This window comes from Pocillopora verrucosa, chromosome 2 (genome assembly GCF_036669915.1).
Source record: "Pocillopora verrucosa isolate sample1 chromosome 2, ASM3666991v2, whole genome shotgun sequence".
NCBI classification, from domain to species: domain Eukaryota; kingdom Metazoa; phylum Cnidaria; class Anthozoa; order Scleractinia; family Pocilloporidae; genus Pocillopora; species Pocillopora verrucosa.
The window spans coordinates 3,959,058-3,974,084 of NC_089313.1; the positions used below are offsets into that span (position 1 = coordinate 3,959,058).

The 15,027-nt window shown below is 40.2% G+C and overlaps 1 protein-coding gene across 1 annotated transcript in view; it reads left to right on the top strand.

Moving 5' to 3' along the window:
* The first annotated feature begins 11,686 nt into the window (after nucleotides 1-11,686).
* The window catches only part of LOC131792721 (short transient receptor potential channel 5-like), a 15,804-nt gene continuing 12,463 nt past the window's right edge, over nucleotides 11,687-15,027 (top strand). Inside the window, exons 1-3 of the mRNA XM_066162725.1 lie at nucleotides 11,687-11,917; nucleotides 13,258-13,732; nucleotides 14,149-14,350. Coding sequence (XP_066018822.1) covers nucleotides 11,830-11,917; nucleotides 13,258-13,732; nucleotides 14,149-14,350 — 765 coding nt within the window. The 5' untranslated portion in view covers nucleotides 11,687-11,829. The remainder of the gene's footprint in view (nucleotides 11,918-13,257; nucleotides 13,733-14,148; nucleotides 14,351-15,027) is intronic.

Sequence of the window (15,027 nt, forward strand, 5' to 3'; positions counted from 1 at the left end):
CTGGTACTCTGCTTACTGTAAAAGTTACCTTAGTCCCTGTGAAATATATCACTTGCATTCTAGTCCTAAAGGAAAAACTTCTATTCCTACAAAGCAAATTTTTCGTCAAAGGGCCCATAGGCGTTAGGGTACACGTACTTCGTGTTCTTCGCACGAAAATCCTAATGGAATCTGGATACGCGCTCAATGTCCATAACCGGTAATCTTTTAACGAAATTGGAGCATAAGTTAATTAAAAAGTAACCGATATTATGCACTCTTCAAAATGAAATGCATGAGGTAAAAATTACAATAACAAGAAGCTTTAGAATGACTCTAGTATCACCTACTGTTGGAGCGTAAATAACACTCGTGATGCGTGACGTGTAACGTGACGTGTAATGTGGCGTGACAGTTGAACACGAAGTTAAGCGTTGAAGAGACGTTATATATATAGCAGAGATCTTTGTGGTGCTTTATCGTTTTCATGGTTTTCATGGTAGAATAACAAGCTTAGTTAGTGCTTCAAGAGGACTCTTGGTGTTACTTTATGTGTTGTAATTAAATGTGCGATGTACTCTGGGAATTAGGTGCAATTTCTGGCATTTCTCGCCGTATTTCTCTCTCCAAAAATAGATTGAAAGCTGTACTCTGCCTACTGCGATTGCCATGAAGCAGAGAAATTTGGTAAAAAAAGGTCTCATAGGTTTGCCCATTTTTTTTTATTTCTATTATTGGAATCTCCATCCGCAGTCGCAGCAATCAATGTCTTCTTAGACTGGCGAATGACGAATTCAATGTGCTTTGTCTAACCTTTTCCCCAGTAATACGTGTTTCCTTCTTGGTCTCTCATCGCGATACAGCCGTCGATTGAAATCTAAAATCCTTTCACTCGATACCTACTCCTAAAACCGAGTCACACGGCTTCAGCTTGCCTTGCTCGTAAACTCATTTTCCGGTAATTACCCGAAGCTGAAGCAGTTCTGTACCTCGGAGTCAAATTACATGATACAGCATTTTCTGTTTCATGACGCCAACAACAACGACAGGGAACAAAGACTTTGAGAGTTTATCACGCGACCACAAGTGTGGCAGAAATTTAGTCCATACAGTAGTTGGGCCGTCAGACAGTTTTTCAATCAGCCATTGAAAATCATTGTTTCCAGGTGACACTGTAATCACCTTTTATGATAGACGGGAAAATGAGAAGCTCTGGGACCCCAGAGAAAGCATGGACAAATACACGCTGCCTTGCTGTCCATATTTCCATGAATTCTCTCCATGATGAGAGCCTCCAACAATTCAATGTTGAAGCGTTTTGGTTCGATCTTTTGACCCGCACACAAGAAAGTATGCCTCAAGCGAAGAAGGACACTTTGGTTCATTTCTTCAAAAGTACAGGAAGGAAACCACGATGAAGTCAACGAACCCTGGATTTGGATAGGGATGGAGAGCAGAAGCAACTGAAAGAAGCTACCGGACCCAAACTGGCGGCCGCCCGGGAAGAAGGATACGCCTATAGGAGGTCTGGAACTTCGAGCGAATGAAGAATTCAAAAACATAGACCGCATCTTAAGGCCTTAAATGGGTTTCCAAATCCGTTGCCGACGAGAGGAGGAAGTCAAGGAGGGGTATATAGGTGTATCTACGTCCGAATTTTAAGAGCCTCCTCGAGAACAACGGAAGAAAGCTATTGCCGAGGGAAAGAAGATCGATTAAACCTATAGATTCACAGCAACCCTCTGTGCTTAAGTCTAGAATGTCTGTGGAGGAATAATCCACAGGAAAGCGAGAAGGAAGCATTATGGAAGCAGCGCGTGATAAGGCGTTTCTACTGGAAAAAATGGCTTCTAACGAAAATCACTTCAGCAGCCATGATACATACAATGGATCGTAGCAGAGGAAAGGTGAAAAGTTTGCCATAGACAGCAGTTGAGCAAGGAAACGACAACAAAGACAAAGAGCTGCGGCACAAAGTCATGGATATCGACATAGAGGGAGCTTTTGGTGAAGAAGATCCAATGATTTTATTCCGGGTATATTGAGTCGGCTCAAGAATGGCTGCTGATAACGAGACGCAAAAATGGTGAGTGGAAGGTCTATAAGTCTAAGAAATAAGGGGGTTCACAGGTAAGTTCCTGGTATTATCCACTACGGTAAGGGCATTTTGATCTTTGCTCAGGCTTTTTTTGCACGCATATTGGTCAAATAACAAAAATTTGTCCCGAGTATGTGTTGACAACTCAAAAACCAATTAACGATATGGAGACATCAGGTATTCCTTGAGTCTAATCGAGATTCTCAGTAAAATCGATGTTGAATAACAAGAACAACATGGAGACAAGTTATGAATAGATCTACGAAGACGACGAGGCTGTTAAGCCTATAAAAGGACTGCAAAATATTTATAAACTATGTTAAGACCGGGCGTGAGGTTTAGTCATGCAGGAGCCAATTCAACTCAGCGAAAACAACTTCCTGTAACCGTGGTTTACAAGTTTAAAACGCACTTCGCCTTCAAAAAGAGGTAATTACAGACTTTAGGGACAAGTGAAAATAGGGTAAGGGAAGCGCAATCACTTCGCTCTGTTATGTATTTAACGGTCAGCAGAAACAAGGTTGTTCGTTCCTTGTGGTGAGACTGAAGGCCGGGGCCTGCGTTTCGGACGTAGACCGTTTTTAGATGGAGACTAGAATTGTTTAGGGCGGTCCGCAACCGTCCCTAGGAATGAGGCTAATTCGAGATTTTGCATTCGTCATAAGCCTCTTCATGGATAAAGGGGCTTGATACAAACACAGGAAACGCATTATATGACACACCAAATAATTTAACTGAGCACCTCTATATAAAACTGTGCGCCGCTGGCCTATCGATGAAAAAGGAAGACCCTTCTTGTAAACAAATTGGAGCTTGTCATGGAGAATTTTGAGTCAGAAATTTTTCTTCCGATTTCATGTGGCGAAAAAATAAGGAATGAGATGCATAAGTCCATGAGGAGCGTGGGGGGGCCCCGAACAAAATTCGCAGCATGCATTCTAGAATTCTACCTAAGGGAATTATTTCATTCTCTTCTATACCAACCCTCCTGGGGTAATGTTATACCTGGAGGGTTGTTTTTAGCCTCATCTTATACGTCTCTAGGGTAGTGCGATACCCTCCGAGGTAGTGTATACCGGAGGGTTGTTTTTAAGCTCTTCTATAACCCTCTTGAGTAGTGTATACCTGAGGGTTATTTTTAATTTCTTCTATACTCTCTTGGGTAGTGTATAACTGAGGGTTATTTTTAGCCTCTTGCATACCCTCCTGGGTAGTGTATACTTGAGGGTTGTTTTCAATCTCTTCTATACCCTCTTGGGTAGTGTATACCTGAGGGTTATGTTTTAATCTCTTCTATACCCTCTGGGGTAGTGTATACCTGAGGGTTGTTTTCAATCTCTTCTATACCCTCTTGGGTAGTGTTCACCAGAGGGTTGTTTTTAATCTCTTCTACACCCTCTTGGGTAGTGTATACCTGAGGGTTATTTTTAATCTCTTCTATACCCTCTTGGGTAGTGAATACCAGAGGCTTATTGTTAATCTCTTCTATACTCTCCAGGGTAGACCTGAGGGTTATTTTTAGTCTCTTGCATACCCTCCTGGGTAGTGTATACCTGAGGGTTATTTTAATCTCTTCTATACCCTCTTGGGTAATGTATACCTGAAGGTTGTTTTTAATCTCTTCTATACCCTCTTGGGTAGTGTATACCTGAGGGTTGTTTTTGATCTCTTCTATACCCTCCAGGGTAGTGAATACCTGAGGGTTATTTTTAGTCTCTTCTTTACCCTCTTGGGTAGTGTATACCTAAGGGTTGTTTTTAGTCTCTGCTTTACCCTCTTGGGTAGTGTATACCTAAGGGTTGTTTTTAGTCTCTTCTATACCCTCTTGGGTAGTGTATACCTGAGGGTTGTTTTTGATCTCTTCTATACCCTCTTGGGTAGTGTATACCTGAGGGTTATTTTTAGTCTCTTGCATACCCTCTTGGGTAGTGTATACCTGAGGGTTGTTTTTAATCTCTTCCATACCCTCTTGGGTAGTGTTTACCTGAGGGTTATTTTTAATCTCTTCTACACCCTCTTGGGTAGGGTATACCTGAGGGTTATTTTAAGTCTCTCGCATACCCTCTTCGGTAGTGTATACCTGAGGGTTATTTTTAATCTCTTCTATACCCTCTTGGGTAATGTATACCTGAAGGTTGTTTTTAATATCTTCTATACCCTCTTGGGTAGTGTATACCTGAGGGTTGTTTTTGATCTCTTCTATACCCTCTTGGGTAGTGTATACCTGAGGGTTATTTTTAGTCTCTTGCATACCCTCTTGGGTAGTGTATACCTGAGGGTTGTTTTTAATCTCTTCCATACCCTCTTGGGTAGTGTTTACCTGAGGGTTATTTTTAATCTCTTCTACACCCTCTTGGGTAGGGTATACCTGAGGGTTATTTTAAGTCTCTCGCATACCCTCTTCGGTAGTGTATACCTGAGGGTTATTTTTAATCTCTTCTATACCCTCTTGGGTAATGTATACCTGAAGGTTGTTTTTAATATCTTCTATACCCTCTTGGGTAGTGTATACCTGAGGGTTGTTTTTGATCTCTTCTATACCCTCTTGGCTAGTGTATACCTGAAGGTTGGTTTTTATCTCTTCTGTACCCTCCAGGGTGGTGAATACCTGAGGGTTATTTTTAGTCTCTTCTTTACCCTCTTGGGTAGTGTATACCTGAGGGTTGTTTTTGATCTCTTTTATACCCTCTTGGGTAGTGTATACCTGAGGGTTATTTTTAGTCTCTTCTATACCCTCTTGAGTAGTGTATACCTGAGAGTTATTTTTAATCTCTTCTATACCCTCTGGGGTAGTATATACCTGAGAGTTATTTTTAATCTCTTCTATGCTCTCTTGGGTAGTGAATACCTGAGGGTTGTTTTTGATCTCTTCTATACCCAGCTGGGTAGTGAATACCTGAGGCTTATTGTTAATCTCTTCTATACCCTCCTGGGTAGAGTATACCTGAGGGTTATGTTTAGTCTCTTCTATACCCTCTTGGGTAGTGTATACCTAAGGGTTGTTTTTTAATCTCTTTTATACCCTCTTGGGTAGAGTATACCTGGGGGTTATTTTTAATCTCTTCTATATCCTCATGGGTAGTGTATACCTGGGGGTTATTTTTAATCTCTTACATATCCTCCTAAGTAGTGTATACCTGAGGGTTGTTTTTAATCTCTTCTATACCCCCTTGGGTGGTGTATACCAGGGGGTTATTTTTAAGCACATCTTTACTGTCCTGGGTAGTGTATACCTGAAGGTTATTTTTAATCTCTTTTATACCCTCCTGGGTAGTGTATACCTGAAGGTTATTTTAATCTCTTCTATACCCTCCTGGGTAGTGTATACCTGAAGGTTATTTTTAATCTCTTCTATACCCTCCTGGGTAGTGTATACCTGAAGGTTATTTTTAATCTCTTCTATACCCTCCTGGGTAGTGTATACCTGAAGGTTATTTTTAATCTCTTCTATACCCTCCTGGGTAGTGTATACCTGTGGGTTACTTTTGATCTCTTCTTTACTCTCTAGGGTAATGTATACCTGTGGGTTATTTTTGATCTCTTCTTTACTCTCTAGGGTAGTGTATACCAAAGGGTTAATATTCATCTCTTCTTTACTCTCCTGGATAGTGTATATCAGAGGGTTGTTTTTAATCTCTTCTTTACTCTCCTTGGTAGTGAATACCTAAGAGTTATTTGTAATCTCTTGCATACCCTCCTGGCCAGCGTATACCTGAAGGTTATTTGTAATCTCTTGCATACCCTCTTGGGTAGTGTATACTTGAGTGTTATTTTTAATCTCTCTTATACCCTCTTGGGTAGTGTATACCTGAGGGTCATTTTTAATCTCTTCTTTATTCTCTTAGGAAGTGTATACCTGAGGGTTATTTTTAATCTCTTGCATACCCTCCTGGGTAGTGTTTACCTGAGAGTTACTTTCAATCTCTCCTATACCCTCTTGGGTAGCATGTACCTGAGTGTTATTTTTAAGCTCTTATTTACACTTCTTACACGGCAGTCGCATTAAATGATATTCATAAAAGGGGAATTTGCTCACAATGACCTAAAATGGAATAATGGTGTTTTAGAAAAACGTGAAGACCAGCTTCTACCTTGTTACATTCGATTTTGGCAAGAGTGATGTCTTCGGAAAAGCTAAAAATGCCGTTCCGAAACCTTCGCACATAAAATAGATAAGAATAGTTGCATTGCGCCGAAGCTTGTAAACTGAACGGGGAGACCATCAGTTGAAAGCGATGTGTATTCTCTGGATTATCTAATCAACACAGTTTCTGGACTTAAAAGTTCAAAACCATGACCTGTACAAAGAAGGGTTTGTCGGAGTTAGCCTTATATAGGCCTAAGTCTTCGATCATAGAGGTGAACTGACCAGCTTTACTACGCGGTGCTACCTTTTAGGCTATTTTTGAGTTTCTTCTTTTTACGGGTTTTAAATTGTTCCTGTTATGTCTCTGTAACATTTGGTTAGGACTATTTGTGGACCTTGTGTTAACGATTTGCTGTTGTCTTTTATAAGGCATGCGTTGTATCTGGAAAATGATTAGAAATGTAATTATCGTAAGTTGCGGTTTTTTCCATTTCATTCGAGGGGAACTTTATGAACTTTTTGTAGCGATCGGATGTCCTGAAATGTTCAGCAAACACTTCATGCCACCAAGAGTCGTGAAACCTTGGCTTGAATTACTTATGCAAATTAGCTGGCTGCACATTGAATGTGCAGCCAGCTAATTTGTATTAAAATTTTTTCCGACGCAAAGCTCGTCATGTTGTGCATTAACTCATATATCGTAAACATTAGACGTATTTGACATAGAGGAAAAGACAGGGAAAGGAAAATGACAATTAGAAGACTTAACATCTTTCAATTTCAACAAAGTCTCTCAATAATAGATCATTCCTCATAATTTCGTGAAGTACACTCCATTTAATGTTAATTTTCAATCGTTCCCGGCGCTCCACCTCTAAGCAATCCAAGATGATCACTCAGAACACTTGTAAGGGTGACGCCGGTTAGAAATTTCAGTAATTTTACGCGACAGCAGCACTAAACATAGGCAAGCTATGCACGCAAGAGTTTTTTTGGGGGGTGGATGGATTACTTCAAACATTGTAAGTGATGTCTACATTCTTACCAAAGGAAAGAAGAGTATTAACGCGGAAAGGAATGAAAATGTCGAATTAACTCACACACCGGTATTATGTGGTAGATTGTGTGTGTTGTGCGAATAACTGTAACCAAAAATAAACTCTATTGGTACCGCAGATACCTGTTAGTACAAAAAGAAAATGCAGACTGCAAAGTGCAGATCGGATACAGAATGTAGACTAGGTACAAAATGTAGACTGCAGACTGCAGAGTGGGTACAAAAGGCAGACTGAGAGTCTCAAGTGTTGTTTCGTCTGGTATGTGATAACATGTCCTCTTACAACTTACCGAGCGTCACGCAATCGCTTTTCCGCGATTAGCTTTCACGATTATTAGCACTATTGTGGACTAGTCCTGGCCCATTTCTTGATGAAAATCGATCGTAATGTAATTTCAAGCCTTCATATAGTCTTCTCACTTTGCGCGTGAGTTGGCTGGTCTGATGTCTGCACAGATTTTACCAACGTAATAAAAGTAGCTGTAGATGTAAATGAGATGTCGCTATTGATTATTTAACATGCGCAACATTCGAAAACAATTGACAACTTTGCACGTGGTCCGCATTATCATCAATTTAAGCGGTATGCGTTTATTTTGTTGACTAAATTGCGGACCGAGACCAAAACTGTTCATTCTACTCAATATATTTTCGACGTGAGTGGATCAAATAATATTAACCTACCTCCGTAAATCATTCATCCTAGATAGCAAAATCAAATAAAAATGCTAATGATGGTATCTGAATTCGTCCTTGGCCAAACACAAACGACTCCACAAGATCACTTTCTCCAGGCATCGAAAACATACAAATAATCATTCACAGTTAATTTTAATCAGACATTCATCTAGAGATAGCACCGAGCAAACCAATCTAGAAAAATACTAGACCCTGTGAGCAGGGTAACTGGGATACCTGGATGGTACTGGATCCGTGGAATCAAGTGTGGTGATACTACGCGTGTCGGACTAGTATACTGAAATAGTGAGCTCAAGTCTGGCCAAGGGCATACACCTGTCTCAAAACATAGGCATGCTATGCATGCAAGAGTTATTTTTTCTAGGGTGGGTGGATTACTTGAAACATTGTAAGTGGTCTACATCCTTACAAAAGGAAAGAAGATTATTAACGCGGGAAAGAATGAAAATGTCGAATTACCTCACACACAGGTATTTTGTGGTAGATTATGTGTGTTGTGCGAATAAATGTAACCAAAAATAAACTGTATTTGTGCCACGGATACCTGTTAGTACAAAATGTAGACAGCAGACTGCAGACCGGATACAAATATAGACTGCAGATTGGGTACAAAATGCAGACTGAGAATCTGAAGAGTTTTTACGTCTGGTATATAATAACATGTCATCTTACAGCTTACCGAGCGTCACGCAATCGCTTTTTCCGCGATCAGCCTTCACGATTATTTGCACTATTGTGGAAAATTCCTGGCCCATTTCTCGATGAAAATCGATCGTAATATAATTTCAAGCCTTCAACATAGTCTTCTTACTTTGCGCGCGAGTTAGTTGGTGTGATGTCTGTACAGATTTTACCAATGTAATAAAAGTAGATGACGTGAATAATAGTGATGGTAAAGCAAGCTTAAAACGGCAACAATCGCCAGAAACTACAACGGATACACAGGGTATGAGTAAGTTTTATTGATTTTTCGAGAAAAATCTTCATATTTCGAAATATTTATCGTTGTAAATCGACCATATTTCTTTCCCTATACTATTCCTTATAACGTGTTCAAATTTTCAACGGTTCCTAGCATAACTTACTCTGAGTCACACAACGCGTGACGCGTTCGTGAATTAATCGTTGGCTCTTTCTCGAAACGTGACCTTGGGTCACCTGTGACAAGACAATTGCGTAAACAATACTTGACATAATAACATTATACACAAAAAACACGGGATTTTGGATCATGTATTTATTAAAAAAGAATATCCATACAACTACAATGAAAACAAACATAAGATTCACCTTTCTGATCGTGAAATTAATACCATTCGCACTGTTATCGTAGCTACGTTCCCTGGCATCAAGTGAATCCAACATGGCGTCTTTCTTCACTAGCAGTTTACATCCATTTGAATTTTGTTCTTCAGTCTCACGGTAGTAGTGTTGTTCAATAGATTGCATAGAGTATATGCAGTTTGGTTTCAGATTTCAGATTTTGCTTTTTACAACGAGTTTACGTTTTCAACTAAGACATTAGCATACTTGGCATACGAACATACAAGGCATTCAATGCTTTCATGGCTTTCAAGCGTTCGCGATTCTGTCCGATCCAAAATTACCGCTCAATAACATCTTTTGTGTGGATTGGCCGCGAACAATACGACTTGTGTATGCGTCTATAAGTATTTTGAGCGTTTGCCCCATAATGCTCCAGATGATCGTAATCCAATTACATTGAAATACAAAACGACTGACAAAATAGTTTTATGGGCAAAAATCTCGTGTTCGTCATGTGACCCGGCCCTGTCCGTGCATGACAACGTCAATCATCATCAAGATAGCACGCGTGATCAGCATGTGAACACCTCATTGGATCACAGTTAGTTGTCATGGTGTTGAGGGCCCAATGACCTCTGGGTACTATTGCGCAATTTTTCCATTTTGTGGCGGAGGAAAAAAACAAAAAACAAAAAAAAACAAAAAAAGGCGACAAAAAAACAAAGGCATTTTATGACTGGGCTACCACAGGTATCCCAGTAATAATCGGCACACTCAACGAATCATGAATCTTGCAACACAGCTTGCCGTTAAAGAACTGCTCAAATCAAAATGTTTGGTGCAATTCATCAACACCTCTAGAAATATTTGATTCGAAATTTTTCCACTCACTCTCGTCGTGAAGGAACAATAACCATGATCGTGCTACAGTGCATAGAACTCCATATTTTGTCTCCACTACACAACAAATAACACAGTAGTGTACACCAAATAAGTTTATTTAGGGAAGCCTGCCGAGAACCAACCCGAGGCATATATAGCCCGGGGATGCATACATACATATCTTCGCAACTGATATACCATATACAATCCTGATATACAGTCAATTCCTTACACATTAAAAAAGGTATACATTACTAACATGCAAACTTCACCAAGTCTGGATTAACAGAGATGGGCAACCGCTTACAAGGACATAACTACGGTTATACAGAGGCCAGAAAAAACCTGCCAGAAAAAACCCCTTTGGGGAAAAACATGACAGGAAATCTGGGTAGGAACCATGGCCCAAACTCAGAGCAGTTGGCAGCCCATCCTATGAGGCTTCACAGCTAAAGAAAATATGTTTTCAAATTAAAATAAATTTGTCATCAGCCAGAGGTGAACGGTTGGTTCTGAGGCCTAGATGGACATCACGTGCTATACTTTCCCTTATATACCACTGCATCATTACCCATGATGCCCGGGCCTAAGGCCCAGGCCTTGTCGTATCTCGTGCCGACAAAATATCTATTTCTGCCTTATTCGCAGACTCATTCGTTAGAAATACCATTTTCTCTCGAACAACTGTCCACCATTTTCACAGCATGAGTAACACGTTTACTATGGGTAATCTGATATCTTTCATCTGTCCAGTAGTATCACATTTCTCATAAAGCGCGGTAAAATACACGTTGAAAACACAGAAAAGCCAACATTTCTCATTCTAAAAGATGATTGCACTTTACTAACCGCTCTCACCGAATTCCCCATTACTTTGGCGAAATTTGAACACCTCTTAAACCAAAGAGCAAAAACGACGCTCTGATTGGTGCGAGATACATACCCTAATGCGGCGATCTGATTGGTGCGAGATACATACCCTAAACGATCTAATTGGTGCGATCAACATACCATTCTCTGTACACTAACATATATAACTCAAACACGCATTAATCTACCGTAATTTGGTAAGGCAGCGCCAGACTCTCTCATAAAGAGAACGCGAGGTGCAAAAGCAAACTTGAACCTTTTTCGGTTTATTTTGACGGTATTAACCTTGGACGAAACCTCGCTTGCAAACATTATATCAACCTCGAAGATCGGAATAAGAGAACGGCTGAGTATAAAAATTGGATTTCATTGCAAATCCAAAATGGTATGTTTCTTCCAAGAGCTGTCTTGCCCTCAATAACACGCGATTCTCAAACCTGCTAATATTGCTGAATCTGAGCATCAATTCAGGGAAATGAATTTTCTCATAAAAAACCAAACATTTCTCTAACACTTGCCAATCGTTGTCTATCGTCTAGCATTGACAAACATCAGCATTTTTTCACGCCTTCTTTTGTACAAAGACACTCGCAAGGATTTCATTTTGACCACAGTTTCACTTTGGTTTTACTTGATTTTCAGTTTGTGGCAAGCCCAAACTGTCAATTTGTTCTTGACGAAGTCATCTACAATCAAAGTCCTGGTTGGCGAAATAGGGGAATCGGGATTAAAGCAGCCTGGTGCTTGCTCCAACTTTTACTCGTCAGCCTTACGATCTCTTTTTACATTCCACTTAAGTTAATTCGCAAGAATTTCCCGTGCTGCCGATTTGATTCCCACTGGCTGAGAAAGCTGTATGAGGATCCTTATTCGAAGTTCCTTAACCACACCATGTCATACATGATATTTCTGGCTTTAATCTTTGGGTCATCTTTTGAGTACAGGTATGGGCCTGACGGAGCAGGCCTTACGTGGATTGGTGAGTTGATTTTCATTTTAATAATCACGTAATGATTTCAAATCTTGGCAAATCTTGTACAGAATATATTTTATTTTGATAAATAGTTGTCACGCAAAATCCAAATAAGTACTGCGAGAGAAATTTTGAATGCTTTTAAATTCATATGTTTCAGAGGCCTAATATTGTAAATTAGTAAGAAGATACATCGAAAACTTCAGTGATTAGATTCAGTGAGCCATTTCCTTGGAAACATAATTTTCAAAGCAGCATTTGAGATCAGCTTTTGATGTCACTATCACTGGACTCTACAATTGATTTTTTTCTTCCATGTACCGTAATAAAAATGAAAAAGTGAAACCCCTCAGCTGACTTTTTTCGCTGCCTGTGCTTCTTTTCAACGGAAGTAATCGCAGGACAAATATCGATGTAAACGGGGGTTTTTGCATGATAACTGCTTTGTGATTTTGTACTATGTGGCGAAAATTAGCCGATAGAATCAGTCGGAAAATTAATGAGTGGGCTGTAATTAACAAAAATCCAGACATTCTTAAACACTCTTTGCGGCGCATCTACAACGTCCGATGGCCAGAGATGATCCCAAATGAAGACCTGTGGGAGCGAGCGGGACAGGAACCAGTAGCAAAACAAATTTTGAAGAGGAAGTAGGGCTGGATCGGACACACCCTCAGGAAGCAAGCATCCAGCATCACACGCCAAGCTCTGACCTGGAACCCGCAGGGAAAGAGGAAGAGAGGCCGGCCTCGCAACAGCTGGAGGCGAGACACTGAGGCAGAGCTCAAGCAGCAAGGTACAAACTGGACAGGAGCAGCAAGATTAGCCCAGAACAGAGTGCGATGGCGAGGGGTCGTCGATGGCCTATGCTCCACACGGAGCCACGGGCCTTAGTAGTAGTAGTAGTGTAATTAACAATTAATTGCTGTGTGTGAATTGAGATTGTCGAGGGGATTGTTCAACAATATTCAATGAGCCTGAGGCGATTAATTGTTAGGCATAATTGTTCAGGTGCTCCAGAACTCTGGCCCCTGCCATAATCACCTTGCACGAGGTGATTATAGTGAGATATGACGCAATCCTCAACCAATTAGAGTCCGTGCATTTATACACACACCTAAGCAATTATACAACAAAGAAACATCCGTAAGCTGCAACCATAACAGGTGAGCTACAACGCCCGCCTTCTGATTTCATACCTGCATGACAAGATCTAGGGGACATATTCAGAACAGGACTGTGTGGAGTGCAAGCATTTCGGAGTTTGCAATTAATCCTTGTTCATAGTTAAAAAAAGAGAGTACATAAGTTTTACTTACAACTTGATCACTGAATCCTACCCACAGATTGGGTTATTATGCTCTTCGTTCTCGGCCTACTCATACAGGAAATCGTGGAAATCTGGAGGCAAGGTGCTTTCATTTACTTCTCAAAGTGGTGGAATGTTGTTGATACATTGATTATCCTCACATTCATGGTGGCCTACGTTCTATGGCTGGTCGCGTGGCGCGTGTACGGAGAGTGGAGGCCTGAAAAAAAATCATTCATCGTTGCAGATGCCATTTATGCCAGTGCATCCGTCATAGCCTATTTTCATTTGGCACACTTTTTCCAGGTCAATTCAACCCTGGGTCCCTTACAGCTGTCGCTTTACAAAATGCTGAGAGATGTCCTTAAGTTTCTTGCCATCTTTCTCCTTCTCTACTTTGCGTTTGCTACAGGGGTGGCCAAGATTTACTCGTACTATGTTGCCTCTCAGAGAGAGCTCCAAAAGCGGGACACCAAAACCGCTGACTACCAACTTTCTCATCCATTTGCTTTGTGAGTATTCCAGAATATCTTTGGATTTTTCTCAAAGAGTGGTTGTCGAGCTAAGTTTCGGTTTCAAACTATTACTGAACATCATTTTGTTTCGTGCTTAAAATTTATTTTGATAACATGTTGCTTTGATTGAAGATTTGAAATATTTTCCAAAATACTGGGTATTTGTGTTGCCCCTACTACCTTTTAACTCTCCTTTGCGAACCCAGAGACGATCAGGAATGATAAACAAACACAGAAACTTTTTAAAAAACTGGAACTGAAGACACCTTTTATATATATTTTAAAGTTGTTTGCCCGTTGCAAAAAATTAATCAGTCATGAACTCATATTGATAGAAAAACCTAGTCCGTGGCTTTAACCTTAATTTCGATTAAAAATAATTAGATGAAATTTTGTTTTCACACCTTTTTTAGACATACCAACACTTTCATTATCTTGTTTTGGTTGCTGTTTGATGGTGGTGGACAGGAGGAGAGCATTTCAGTGCAGGATCAAAACTTCACTCTCACTACCGAATTTGGTCGCGTATTTATGGGAGCCTACGTCATATGCACCATCCTTGTTGCCGTCAACATGCTGATAGCTATGATGGACGACTCATTCCACAAAATCAAGGTCATTTGAAAGGGTTATTGGTTAAAGGGTTATTGTCTATGGTTAACAAACCAAAGACAAAAACTAAAAAGTTGACGCAAAACAACTGACGAAAATTTAGGAGTCTCTACAATCACAGTACAAGCTTCTTTTAAATGTTAATTTGTTCTTATTAACTTTTCTGAGTTGATGACATAAATTGCTCACCGTAAATTGTTTGAAAAGCTGACGCTTCGAGCGTTAACTCTTCGTCAGAGCGAAACGACGAGTGCTGTGAAGAAAAGCTGACGTTCGGAAAGTCAGCTGTAGAAACTTTTCAGGTGACTAATTTACAATATCAATTCAGATAATAAAACCGAATTATATTAGAAAAAGATGATCGCCGAAATCGTTTCAGAGTCACAGGCAGAAGAAATAAGTACGTTTAAAATGCAAGGTACTGGTTCTCCTAAACAAGCTTAGCACAACCCTTTTCCCCCCCCCCCCCCCCCCCCGTACTTCCAAATTGAAATTGCTATTAATTAAAAACGCTAACAAACTAGTCTGACGATAATTCCCTTGCAAGCTTTAGTTAGGGAAATTTCCCCAACTTCATATTGAAATCACCAACCACTGAGCTCTAGTCTCTGTACATGATCCAAGTTGTTGTTGTTTTTTTTTTTTCAATGCTCAGTTAAACATAACCTTTGCGCTTTTTC